Source organism: Bos javanicus, chromosome 6 (genome assembly GCF_032452875.1).
Source record: "Bos javanicus breed banteng chromosome 6, ARS-OSU_banteng_1.0, whole genome shotgun sequence".
In the NCBI taxonomy this organism is placed as follows: Eukaryota; Metazoa; Chordata; class Mammalia; order Artiodactyla; family Bovidae; genus Bos; species Bos javanicus.
In genome coordinates, this window is record NC_083873.1 from 15,316,591 (window position 1) to 15,330,696 (window position 14,106).

The following is a 14,106-nucleotide window of genomic DNA, read 5'->3' on the forward strand; positions in this document are numbered from 1 at the left end:
TGGCTTCCTGGTGGCTTAGTAGTAAAGAATCCACCTGCCACTGCAGGAGACCCGGGTTCGTTCCCTGTGTTGGGAAGATCCCCTGGAGAAGGAAATGACATCCCACATCAATATTCTTGCCTGGGAAATCCCAGGGACAGAGGAGGCTGGCGGGCTATAGTCCATGGGGTTGTAAAGAGTCGGACACAACTTAGTGACTAAACAACAACAATAGCCAAAATAGATTTAAAAATCAATTTTCAAGTAGCTGACCAGAGAAACATTGCTTCCTTATTTAAATTAGCAATTTTTACTGTAATTTATTAAAATATAAGTTATTTTTGTACCTAGTGGAAGGCTAAAGGCTTAGAAACATGTATTTATTTCTGACCTAATACCTTAAACCCATGGAATATCTGGGACTTAGGAAGAAGGTCATTTAATAAATATAAATGTCTCTCCATGAACTATTAGAATATACTATAAATAGATTCAAAGTTTTCATTTTAACTGAAAGATAAAAAGAATCATTGACAATGTAAAAGAAAAATGAATAAAGGAAGCCTAAAAATGCCATGAAAATATATGAGAGGGAAAGCCAAAAAATATGGTGCTGTATGCCTCAAATACTAATATATGGTATTTTTCACTCAAGCCAATTTTATCTACTATTCATTTTAATAATTATCATAGTTTGTCTTAAGTAAAACTTTGGGTATCTCCTAGAACAATAAAATGTATTAGTTTACAGAGGTTTTTGGACAACTTAGTATAGTTGGTAAACCATGAGAAGCTGAGGTAGAAAATTGACTAAAATATGCTGCATACAGCTGTGGAATATGTTTAGAGGAGAAGCTACAGGAGAAAAAGTTGAAAGAGAAAATGGGTAGCATGAAACTGCATCACTGTGGATTTTCAACACCTTTCATGGAATATTAATGGATAAAAATGCCCCATCTATGACATGCTAACAAAAGTCATTCATCTTTACATCTTATATGAAACTGGATGAAAGTAATTCCTTAAATGGACTTGGATTTAAATACTTACTGGAAGCACTCTACTAGAAAAGCTGTCCATGTATATGGCATTTCTCATTGACTACAGAAAAAGATTTATTGTCATTCAAATAATCAAATCAAATAATTTTAAGTTGGACGTTTAAAGTATAAATGTTCAGTTATCAGAATGAGAGCCATTTTAAGCAAAAGTGAAAAGAGAAACTTTAAAAAAAAATCTGATTCAGAATTCTGTGACTATGACCAGCATTGATCATTTCCACTGAAAATTGCAAACTGTGGAATATTCAGCACTGGCATAAGCTCTACACTATTTCCCCAAACACATTAACATAATCTATCCATTCTTACCATTTTTAGGCATTTGCTAAGGAAAAAACAGGAAGACATTCAAAACAGTGTCATTTTCCCCACCTTACTATAGGAAATTCCATCAAAAACAGATGTTATTTCATCAGGAGTTGCTACAGTGACTACTATTGGGTGTGAAGACATCAAAGAATCATCCTCTTGCACAGGTAATACATCATCAAGTATCATCTGATCACGCTGAAATGACAATGAACCAAAGAAATATAGCACTTTATACTGGTTTATATATAAAAATATGTATATAACACAGATTGACTCATGTTATTTAAAGGAAGCATTAGGTGTTCAAGTAATCATATTTTGCATTGATTTTTCTACACTGATTCCATTCCCTTCCCTTACATATAATTCCTTTGACTTTGCCCCTATATGGCTGGCCAAGAAGACACAAGCATTTATAAATTCTGTTTCTGCTATTTCTTTATGACTTTCAGACATGTGCCAAACTTTTCAGGCTCTGTTTCCATATCTGTGCAACAGGAATGATGGTATCACCTCACAAATTTGTCTGAGAAGTAAGGAAGAATATTGATTTGCCAAAAATGGATGTTTTAGGAGTCTTTTCTGCCAACTTATCGTTGGAATTTGGATGATTCATTGTTGAAGAAAATACTAACTTTTGCATTAGTTCTAATAGTTACCTTCTCATTCCAACCCTAGGTTTTCACAGCAAAATAGAGTGGTTGAGAAGTCTAGCCCTATAGTCAAGCTTTGTGGATTCAAAGCTCATTTTTCTCGACATGTAAGCTTAAGTAATTTCCCTCACTCATTAAATAGGAGTAATGATGGCAGCTACTTTTCAGAAACGTGCAGAGGATTTGATGAGACAATGCATGCAAGCATTTGACATGGTACCTGGCACAGAGTGAAATCTTAGCACATTAGCTGCTATTATCATTTTGATTCTTAGAATCTGAAATCTAGCTCTAATAAACCACGACTAATAAAAAATCAAAAGCTTTATTGGTCTTACTTAATCAAAAAATATTTCCAAAAGGGAGGATGCTATATTAGTGTACATTTTCCAAGGTTGTGAATTCCATTTATAATAGGCAGGATACTATCGTCAAATGATGACTGTCAATCAAGGTAATTTGATTTAAATTTTGATTTTTGTGCCCCTAAAATGTTTTGGTAAGAAGAAAGAATCTTATTCTCAATGTCAGTAAATTTGACTCTAGTCTTGGTCGTGTTACCAATTGTCTATGTAATATTGCAAACTTATATTACTTCCTGGGCATCAGAGTTTTCACCTGTGAAATGAGGCTCCGCTGTTGTGGTACTTAGCAAGCTTTCTTACAATGCATCTTTGTTCATCTATCCCTTCCACCACCTAAATTGGGAGTGTTTATAAGGGCAGGAAGTGTGTGTGTTTTATTTAGTTTTGGGTCCTCTATAGTGTTCATTGAATGAAGAATGAATGAATGGATGAAGAATGAATGAGTTGGATCATATGATTACATTTCATTTAAGAACTGAGTACTAAATTCTTCTAATATTTAATTGGTGTTTTTGAAACATTAAAAATTAAATGTTAAAATATTACATATTATGCATAATATAGCAATATTAAAATGTTATAATTTCTTATATCTTGATATACAGAGGGTTACTTTATAAAAAGTAAAGGAGAAAATAACTTTTAATTTATATAGTTTAATTTCAACAAATTACAAAATCAGCATTTTTCAACATAAATGAATGGTCTTCAGCTAGGGGAATTTTGTCCCCTAGCTGACATATGAAAATATGTGGGGAAATTTTGGTTTTACAACTGGGATGGAGAGTTACTTGAATCTAGTAGATACAGGCCAGGGATGCTGCTAAATAGCCTACAATACACAGAACACCCTCACTACAAAGAAATATCTGGCCCTATAGTTCCAGATGAAAAATCCTGATGTAGATTAAATTTTAAGGAAGCAATTGTTGCAAATTAACTTTTTTAGTTTTTAAACCAGGTTATGCAAAGTTAGACTTCAAGCATAAAACGGTCTTCTCATTCTGTCCAGGAGAGGGCAGTAGTCTACACAGTAGACAGCCTTGTGTAACTTCTTTCACATATCTACATGTTTATGCTTTTATATATACAAACTGATAAGCATACGCTTCCCTGGTGGCTCAGATGGTAAAGCGTCTGCCTGCAATGTGGGAGACCCAGGTTTGATTCCTGGGTCGGGAAGATCCCCTGGAGATGCTTACACCATCTAAATACACTTGAAAACAGATATAGCTTTTCAGGAAAGCAGTATCTGTAGAGTTCATAGAAGGCTCTGTTCCAGGCCCCGCGGGGACACACAGTTAATGTATAACACACAGGTAATTAATAGTACCTGTATAACACACAGGTAATTATAGTAGTTACCTGTACATTTTTCGGGCGCTTTTAAGCCTACAAAATAGAGAACAATGTTCTTCTTTAATGGAAGAGAGAACGGACTCAGAGAGCGTATGTAACTTGCTCCAGGTCACATTCCCTGTAACACACCTTAAAATGACGCATCCAGGATTTAAGCCTGAGTCTAACTACTACGTTTATGTGCTTATCTCTTCGCCACATCATTTCAGCAAACTGTGTAAGGGAAGTCATTTTTAAAATTAGGCTTAGACGTTTTTCAAAGGGTTAGACCTACAGATACTTTCTTGAACACACAGTTCACATCGTTTAAGCTAGATATTTTTTCCTGCCTTGGTGTATGTTCTTGAATGACTCTACCAATGACATCCTAGGCTTGTGGTGTTCAGTTGCTCTCTAGTGCTTGGGTGTAGGCTCTGAGCATGGTATAGTCACGGGAGCCAGCTGGCTCCACCCCATCCTCCCAGTACAATTCCCAGTTCAGTACCGCACATGGTCCCTAACTCAGGGCCACTGTCATAGTCCAAAGTCTCCAGTCTGCTTGGCACGAGCATAATAGAGATTTGAAGTTTATGTGTTTCAAGCTCACCATTTGCCAGTCTTTTTCTGCATAGGCTACTCCCAGGTACTCAAAGAAAGAAGCAAATCCTTCATTTAGCCACAAGTCGTCCCACCATTCCATGGTCACAATATTTCCAAACCACTGCAATTATAAGCAATAAAGAGATAGTTAAATTCCCACGCCTGTGGTACAGAGGCTGAGAAATTTTCAATATAATAATTTGTTCATGTAAGTTTTGTGATGACACAGAAGTAGCAGACATCATACTCAGCATTTATTTCCTGCTTTATTTCTCCCTAGTTGATGCTAAGATTCTATACCTGATGCACAAGCTCATGGGCTATCACAGCAGCTACCCTCTGTTTGTTTGATGAGGCAGATTCATCAGGGTCATAAAGCAGGTTTGTTTCTCTGTAAGTGATGAGTCCCCAGTTCTCCATAGCCCCAGTGCCGAAATCTGGAATAGCAATTTTATCTATGGAAAAAGAGTCCAGTGAGAAATACATTCTTTCCATTTTGTTCATAACATTTCTTACCAAATTAAGTTCTTTAGATGAATGTTTTTTAACAGGCTAAAAATAATTTTTCAGAGTGAAAAACAATCATCTATTTGTATAACTTTTTAGTCTTTAATGTGCTCAAAATTTCCATGGAACTTTTCCTGTTGACTCCAGAAATCAGTGTCTTTTATTTTTTAAGAATATGATTGGCAATGCTCTTTTCAAGTCCTCTATAATTTTATGTCTTCTGTTTCTTTCTGTATTTCATTTTTATTTGCTTTTTTCCCAAGCGTCTGTTTTGGAGGATATGCTGTAAGAAATAAATTGGTGAGAATTCCACTTTCCAGGTTATCAAGAGTGGTACAAGAGAAATAAACAGAAAAAGACTTTTAAATTAATGTGCTTAATATTTTATTAGATATTAAGCTGATTTTTGTGAAGTATTTCTCTTTCTGTCTCCTTCTCTGATAGTTGTGAAGCAATCAAAAGAAAGTGGGGAGGAGCTTTCACAAAGTTTTTCACAACCATAGCCATTCCCATGTAGAGAATTTGGCATTCCAATTGCTTTGCATTGGTAATTTATTAAAGTAAAGGCAGAAACAGAAAAAGAGAAAGTCAGTTGTTGGTGGTTGGTTTTTTTGTTATTGTCTTCATTTCATCCCTATAGTCATCTGTATGGGTGTTACATTTACAGTCTTTGCTGATACCGCCCAAACTTACTAATAAAGAGTTTCTGATTATAGCACTGTTTTTATTTTCAAAAGAAAACATGTTCCCCTATCCTTCATATTAGAAAAAATATTTATAGTAGGAGCACCAGTTCATTTTAACTGCTGGAGAATCTAGAATTAGTCTTGTACAATAATGGAAAGACTGGAAGTCCATAAGACTGACTTATGTATTTATCCCTATTATTTATTAACTCACTGATGGTAGACAGGCAATGTAAGCTATTGGGATGGGTACTAATTTTGAAATCAACAAATCTAGGTTGTTCTTTCTGGCTCCACCATTATCAGTGTCTGTAGTTTAATCTTTATTTGGAAATAAAATACTGTACATTTATCAGGTAAGAAGAGAGAATAGACATTACTCTTGGAGGAATCCAGAATGAATCTTTCAGCATCCAGTAAATATTAGACAAAGAGTGTAGGCATATGATAAAAAGACTAACGAATAACCATTAACTCAGGATGCTAAAAGTGGAGGAAGTGAGTTAACTTAGATGAAAACAAAGGTAATATTAAAAATAAGAAAATAAAAAAAATGGTTCTCACCTAATTTAGGAAGAGAATAACTCATAGCAAAGTAGTCTTCAAAATAGTCAAACACACTTTTAGTTATGTTTGCAGCATATTCAGCTGTGTGCTTTTGCTCTGGCTGGACATATATAGTGAGCTATTAAAAAACAGAAAAATTCAGTGAAAATTCTTCATTTGGTAAAACACAAAAACTATGATACATGACATAGTAGAAAGAAGGTGGGCTTTGGAGCCAGACAAGTCTAATTGAATCCACGTTCTGCATGGCCTTGGGCAAATCACTTCACATCTCTGAGACTCGGGTGTAAAGGAGAAGAATACTGCCTAACTCACTGAGTAATTTCATCAAGGACTGTAAATAACGTAAGACACAATGGTTGGCGTAGTGTATGATATATTTGTAAAATATTATTACTTTTTTTCCACTTAGAGCATATATTGTCATCTTAATATTTATGTATCTATCTATGTATCTCTGTGTAATTTGTCTTTGAGGAAATAAGGCATATGATTTTTCTTATCTAAAGAGGCCTTACATACATGTTTTCCATTTATGCTTTTCTTGGCCACCAAATTACCCTTTTGATATTTTAACTGCTCTACTCCCAGAGTCCAAAATACAGTGATTCAAAATTTTCTTGAGAGGGAGGCATCTTGATAAGCTACATCTCTAAATACCCAGGATATTATTTTATGCCATGACATAATTTATAAATCAAACCAAGGATAGACTTTTGACTCCCCAGTTCTAAGCATGTATAACCCAGAGTAGCCAGCACAATATTGGAGGAGAAAAACAATATTGAAAAATTGAAACTATCTGACTTCAAGACTTACTGTAATGCTACAGTAATCAAGACAACGTGGTATTAACAAAACAATAGAAAAATAGATCAGTACAACACAATAGAGAGCCTAGAAATAGACCCACACAAAAATAGTCAGCTGTAGTTTGACAGAGGAGTAAAGGCAATACATCAGAGCACAGATAGTCTCCAAGAAATGATGCTGGAATAACTGAATATCCACATGGAAAAAAGTGAATCCGGACACAGCCCTTACGCCCTTCACAAATATTAACTTAAAATTGATCGCACACCTAAATATAAAACTTCTTAAAGATAACATACAAAGTCTATCAATAGATGATGTTGGATATGAAGGTGATTTCTTAGCTTCAACAGCAAAGGCATCATCTATGAAAGGAAAACTGATCAGCTAGGCTTCGTTAAAAGTTTTGCTCTGTGAAAGGCAGTGTCAAGAGAATGAGAAGACAAGGCATCGACCGGCAGGAAATATTTATGAAAGGTCCACCTGATAATTAATTATTATCCAAAATATACAAAGAACTCTTAAAGCTCAACAAGAAGAAAGCAAACAACCTGATTTTAAAAAATGGGTCAAAGGCCTTAATGGACACCTCGTCAGGGAAGACATACATATGGCAAGTAAGTATGTGAAAAGCTGATTCATATCATATTCATCAAGGAGATGCAAATTAAAATAACAATGAGATACCACTACAAACTTACTAAAAAGCCAAAATTCAAAACACCGACAGCACCAAATACTGATGCGGATGTGGAACAATAGGAACTCCTATACGTTGCTGGTGAGAATGCAAAATAGTACAGCCGCTTTGGAAGACAGTTTTGGCAGTTTCTTATAAAATTAAACATACTTTTACCATATGGCCCAACAATTGTGCTCCTTTGTGTTTACCCAAAGGAGTTAAAACATACCTTGCACAAAAATGTTTATATCAGCATTAGTCATAATTGCCAAAACTTGGAAGCACCCAAGATGTCTCTCACATACCACATAAACTGTGAACAATGGAATATTATACAGTGCTAAAAAGAAACTAACTATGAAACCGTCACAGAAAAACAGTGAGGAACCTTAAATGCATATTTCTAAATGAAAGAAACCAATCTGAAAGGGCTACACACTGTATGATTCCAACTATATGACATTTTGGAAGAGTCAAAGCTATGGAGACAGTAAAGAGATCAGTAGTGGGCAGGCTGAGGGGTGAAGGGTGGAGAGATGAATAGGTAGAGCACAAATTTTTAGAGCAGTGAAAATACTCTGCATGATACAGTAATGTTGGATATTTGTTATTATACATTTGTCCAAATACATAGAATATACAACACCAAGAATGACCCGTAAGGTAAACTATGGACTTTGGGTATTATGATGGTTCGATATAGCTTCATCCTTGGTAGCAAATGTAGTGTTTGGAGGAGGCGTATTAATAATGAGGAAGGGTATGCATGTGTGGGAGCTGGTGGCAGGGGAGGTTATATAAAATCTTTGTACCTTCCTCTTCATTTAGTTGTAAACCTAAAACTGCTCTAAGAAAGCAGTCTTTTTAACAAAGTTTGTGAGGAATTCAAATGAACTGTATTTGTTGAACTTGAGGCCTGATTCTAAAACCTCAAATAAAGCAAAAGATGCAGTCATCTGGTAAGTTTAAGCCTGTCTACCTAACTAGAACTGGGGCCTCATCACTCTTTAATAAGGAAAAATGAAAAATTATGCCTACTCTTTTCCTTTTTTATTATTTCAAATGCATTGTTAGTTTTGCTCTTCTTTTAGGCTCACCCCTTTAGCCGTCTTTTCTTAGAAGTGAACAATAAGAAAGATCCAATAATTTAAGGGGTGAGTTTCTAAAATCATCTTAAATTACCAGTGGTTAGTGTTCTCCCAGATACTGGGTGATTAACATGCTTGCTTTATATGCATAAAGTTGTATTCATCTTCATCTCCAAAGCCTACAAAGTTCACTCATTTATCATCCTTTCTTTTAAATTTCATTTTTATTTATTTTTAAGTTTTTGTTTTCCAGAAGAGGTGGTACATTTCCTTACTGCCACTGCCCTCCTGTTCTCTTTGTGAACAACGGCACGCGTTTTCCAAAATGTTAAGTAAAACCGAGGATCCCGCTGGTGGTCACTGAACAAAGCGAAGGTAATTGCCCCCTATGAAATCAAAACCATCATGTTCATATAGCATGACCATGTCATAAACTGAGATTCTCAGAATTTTTCACCGGTGAACTGATTAGTACGTCAGGACTTCCTCAGACTTTCTGTTCTCTTATGTTAAAAAATTTCAGAAATGGTAGTTTCTCTTGACTCACTCTGCTGTCATCTACACACTCTGGACATTTATGTTCCCATAATATTTGGAGAGTGAAAGAGGGTTGAAAAAGAGGAAAAGGAGATAATAGGCAGGTCTCCCCGTTAGGAGGAGAAAGGCTCTGTGGTTTTTCTGCCAGTATGTTCCTACTGCCCATGCTGGTAAATTGACTGCCTTCAATCAGAAGGCTTCTGAGACCCTCCTGGAACAGAACGGTAGCCCGTAAGGGTCATTCCAAGGCCAGCGAATTCACTAGCTAGAGCCCGCTAGGAATGGCAGCCCCATCTATGAAAGAAAGGCAGGCTTGTTGGGGAGCCCGCGATGAGTACTGGAAGTGTTTAGATGAGAACACAGAGGATGCTTCTAAGTGCAAGAAGTTAAGAAGCTCATTTGAATCAAGTTGTCCCCAACAGTGGATAAAATATTTTGATAATAGAAGAGACTACTTAAAATTCAAAGAAAAATTTGAAGCAGGAGATTTCCAGCCTTCAAAAATGACTGCAAAGTCCTAGGCTGTTCCTGAACACTTCAGAAAGGTTGAAATTACTTTTTCTGGACATTCAAAAATACTTTGACTCTGGGACAATAGTAGTTTGAAAGATGGCAGACACCAAAACCTGTTTCATATATATGGTTCTTAATTTAAATGATCAAATAACAAGATTCCATTATTCAAAGTATGAAGAATTGAAATAAAATGATATGAAATATGCTTAATTTAGTAAATATATATTTTAAGAAAAAATTAAACGTAATTATAAAAAAAAAGAAACCTTCTGAGACAATGTAATCAGGTTTTCCTTACTCTCCATATTTCTCTTGTCAGCAGCAACAGGAATGCAGTGTCCTTTAATAGAGTTGTGTTCATGTAAATCCAATAAAAATAAAAGTAACACCTTCTTTTGTTTCTGAGAAACTCAGTATCACAGAGAAGTATGTTCTGTCTTTACAGTCTTGCCAGTCTGCAGATCACCTGTGATTGATGACCTTTATTTTGATGCGTCATCTTTTGTGACCACAGAGATATGGTCATATTTGATCAACTTTGATCAACTGAGATAAGCAATTTGATCAACTGAGATAAGCAATCACAGAATATAAAGACATTAACCTTGTAAGAGTATTAGCCAGAGCATATCTGTGTGTCCTATCTGCTATATATCACAAACATATTTTTATTTTAAAGAGTCCTTTCTGCAGGCTTTGGTAGGAGTAGCTAACTCCCCTCCACCATCTGCTAAGCCTCAGCACTTCTGTCATGACAAAGTTCAGTCAGTTACTCCCGAATTGTCATTGCTTTGTAATAAACTATTGTTCTAAGTTTACATGCTTGCTTCACTGAGAGGATTTTTTTTAAGCATGTGACTAGCCATATTGAAATAGCATGGGTGAGGAAGGAGATATGCATGTATATTCTTTCTTCTTAACTTCTAAAAAGTCACAATGCCTTTATTATTTAAAGATTTTATTAAAGGTTAAATATAAAGGTTTTATATTAGCTTAGTAACTATAACTATCTATGAAGTTTGTAAGTCTTCAAGAACCTACCTAACTTGAATGCATATATTTAGTTTTTAGATACTAAATCCTCTAAGTGGACTAAATTACTGAGATATACCACCGTTGGATACTATTGGTGTAGTAGTGTTAATCGCTCAGTCGTGTCCGATTCTTTGCAACCCCATGGACTGTAGCCCACCAGGCTCCTCTGTCCATGGGATTTCCCAGGCAAAAATACTGGAGTGGGTTGCCATTTCCTTCTCCAGGGATCTTCCCAACCCAGGGATCAAACCTGGATCTCCTGCATTGCAGGCAGATTCTTTACCATTTGATCTACAGGGAAGACCTGTTGGATACTATTAGGCATAACTCAAAGCACTGAATCTATTGAGCTAGCATCAGATGTAAAATCTATGCTTCCTGAAGCCTGGATGCAGTTGATTATTCTTTTGGGAGGTGTGCTTCATCTGTTTTATCAGTGTTGTTCTTGTTGCTTTTCTCTTATCACATGGGAAGCCTACCCAAGAAGGCTTTTAGAGGGGGCTTCCCTGGTGGCTCAGAGGTTAAAGTGTCTGCCTGGAATGCAGGAGGCCTGGGTTCAATCCCTGGGTTGGGAAGATTCCCTGGAGAAGGAGATGGCAACCCACTCCAGTACTCTTGCCTGGAGAATCCCATGGAGGGAGGAGCCTGGTGGGCTACAGTCCATGGGGTTGCAAAGAGTCGGACACAACTGACCGACTTCACGACACGACAGGAATTTGAGAGATGGACTTTGAGTCCACAAGAATTTATTCTAATTGGTTGCCGTTACTTCTTTTTTTTTTTTTTAATTTTTTTTAACTTTTTTTACTTCTTTTATGTGTAATCATTATGGTTAATTATTAGTCTTACTGAGTACTTAAAAATTTCCAGGTAATGTGACACTTACCATGCACATCAATCCTATTAATCTGGCACTATTAATAATAATAATAATAATAATAATAATAAGTATAGTATTTCGCATCAGTAATGATATCTTTACTCCAATGCTTTCATTAGCCCAGTTTGCACGATTACAGAATCCAACGAGTTTTGAAAATCCAAAGTTTTTTTTTTAATATGTTCTCAGCAAATTAATTTGGTGGTATCATCTGACCTGAACTGAGAGAAATTTTTAAAAAATAACTTATTTTACTACAAAAGTATTGCTGTAGAAATACTACTATTTGATTATAAGGAGCTGCCCCAAGATCCCACTGCAGTTACTCAATAATACTCAATATGTGTACATATTTCTGAAAATTTCACAAATCTGAAAATTTCTGAATTCCAACATACAACTAATCACAAAGATTTTAGATAAGGATTGTAAACGTCTATCTCAAATTTTAGAGTTTGAAGAGTTTTGAAAGTAAACTTCCAGTTGTATGTATGAGGAAAATGTATACACAAGAAAAATTACGACAAAACGGCCACTAAACTTCAGCACAAAGTTTGTTTTTTACTATATTGTACTGCTTCTTTTCTCTGCTCCTAAGAATGACGCCTGACTTTCCCGAGTTACAAAATAGAGACAACAACAGTACGTAACTAATAGTTGATATGAGCGTTAAATAAGCTACTGCATAAGCAATACTTGACATGTAATAGTTTTTATGTGTTCCATCAAGAACATTAGTATCATCAGAGATAATACATTGAATGATTATCCCCTGTAATTTTCCTTGTCCGTACTTCCTTGTATGTGGGATATCCACACTGTGGTACCCACGTTACCATTAGGAATACTAGGAGAATGAAGAGGGAAAAAATAAAATGTTAAGTTTTTGAAGTCCAGAATAGGCTTTTCACACCCACACAAATAAATCTGAAAGCCAAAACCTTTTGATTTGCAAGAGCCTGGTTGGAAAAGGCTTTAGCAATAAAAACAGAAGGCAAGAAAAAAAGTAAACCACAGAGTTTATGCTTTAACAATAGATCGGAAGGAGAGTGGAGGCAAGTCCAGAGGGCTGTGTGTCAATAAATGAGCACCCCAGGAGAGGGGTAGTAAGGTTGAAGGGGCAAGACTCTGGAAGGGTGTCTTAGAGTCTGAGATAAAGGCACCGAACTTGGAAAGACCATGTGAACAAAGAGGAATCAAACTGAACAGATGCTACTAGCCACTGCCACCTAGTCAGAAGTCCAGCCAGTGCCTGCCGGGTCCCCACCGCCACGTGTGAGCCCTGCAGCCGCTGGGCCTGGGACCGTGTTTCTGTTGTCCTTGTCTGCTGAGTGTCTTCTCTGGACAGAGGTGACCCAATATCCAAGTTTGCCCAGAAATGTCCCGGGATTCTAAGTCTGTTGTTTATCTATTTACACCTCTTACCCCAGCATAATTAATAACACTTCTATTATTTATATTCTATAAATAATAAAATATTTGGTCACTCTACCCATTGACAACAGCCTGCCTTTCCACTGCCAATCATCCGTCAGACTTAGCGCCTGTTCATCTCTTGAGGTTTTTCCATCTTATCTGAATTGTCCCAAATAGACACACTCCTTTATGTGGCCCATGACTCTTGCAGAGCCCCCTGTTTCTGTGTTTTCTGTTTTAGAAGGTGAGATCTTTGGCACCAAAGGGATGGTGTGATCAAAGACCTTAAAACGCAGTTGGGTGATGGTGGACAGTGGTGACCACCTATGTTTCACATGTCCATTGAGGCACAGATGTCTTAGCATAGTTCACTCCCTTTAGGACCTAGCATACTATTTGTGCACATAGTAGGTGCTCAATAAAGACTGACAAAATGTGGGGGAACCTCAGTTTTATTATCAATGCTGATGTAGCCAGGATGAGAAAGAGAAAAGAATTTGGTATTGTTTTTAATTCTGTAAATGCATGTTTAAGTTAGTATTACTGGATGCCATCAATGTGTTTAATTTTATAACTTTGCATGTGTGCTAATTTGCTTCAGTCATGTCCAGCTCTTTGTGACCCTGTGGACTGTAGCCTGCCAGGTTCCTCTGTCCATGGGATTTTCCAGGCAAGAATACTGGAGTGGGTTGCTTGCCATGCCATTCTCCAGGGGATCTTCCCAACCCAGGGATCTAAGCCATGTCTCTTAGTCACCTGCATTGGCAGGTGGGTTCTTTACCACTAGCACCACCCGGGAAGCATGTCCTTCTAAATATTCTTCCAGCAGTAGATAGAAATTTGGGGAGGAGGAATACTTAGTAGAAAGGAATTGTGATATTTTGGTTCTTTTCAAGTTTTGGTTGTGATCCTGTTTTATCACAGGAATGTGACAAATTCTTCCTAAATTTTAGATTGTCCCTTATCCATCGATAAATTATTATAAATATGGAAAACCTTGGCTTGAAGTCTGGGTGACTTAGGACTATATTTTTGCTATGGCTTTGCAGTTTCAACGTGTATTCAGATCGT

General features: G+C 36.5%; 2 protein-coding genes, 1 long non-coding RNA gene and 1 other non-coding gene across 4 annotated transcripts in view; 3 read left to right on the plus strand and 1 right to left on the minus strand.

The window, feature by feature from the left end:
* The window catches only part of ENPEP (glutamyl aminopeptidase), a 79,365-nt gene that overhangs the window by 45,355 nt on the left and 19,904 nt on the right, over positions 1-14,106 (minus strand). The window contains exons 4-7 of the mRNA XM_061419392.1: positions 6,066-6,186; positions 4,609-4,763; positions 4,316-4,429; positions 1,413-1,547 (exon numbers count right to left, since the gene is read on the minus strand). Of these exons, the coding sequence (XP_061275376.1) occupies positions 1,413-1,547; positions 4,316-4,429; positions 4,609-4,763; positions 6,066-6,186 (525 nt within the window). The remainder of the gene's footprint in view (positions 1-1,412; positions 1,548-4,315; positions 4,430-4,608; positions 4,764-6,065; positions 6,187-14,106) is intronic.
* The window catches only part of LOC133249258 (uncharacterized), a 49,434-nt gene that overhangs the window by 3,670 nt on the left and 31,658 nt on the right, over positions 1-14,106 (plus strand). Inside the window, exons 2-3 of the long non-coding RNA XR_009736895.1 lie at positions 1,423-1,516; positions 8,905-9,026. This is a non-coding gene — a long non-coding RNA (uncharacterized LOC133249258). The remainder of the gene's footprint in view (positions 1-1,422; positions 1,517-8,904; positions 9,027-14,106) is intronic.
* LOC133249257 (cytochrome c oxidase assembly factor 6 homolog) lies at positions 9,079-9,854 on the plus strand. Its single transcript, XM_061419393.1, has one exon. The coding sequence runs from the start codon at positions 9,470-9,472 to the stop codon at positions 9,707-9,709; it is 240 nt and encodes a 79-aa protein (XP_061275377.1). The 5' UTR covers positions 9,079-9,469; the 3' UTR covers positions 9,710-9,854.
* On the plus strand, positions 11,243-11,314 carry TRNAS-GGA (transfer RNA serine (anticodon GGA)). Its single transcript has one exon. It is a non-coding gene; the product is annotated as a tRNA-Ser (tRNA).

What these genes read in the sequence shown, in the direction of transcription:
- LOC133249257 (XM_061419393.1), top strand. Translation starts at nt 9,470, where the DNA reads ATGGCAGCCCCATCTATGAAAGAAAGGCAGGCTTGTTGGGGAGCCCGC.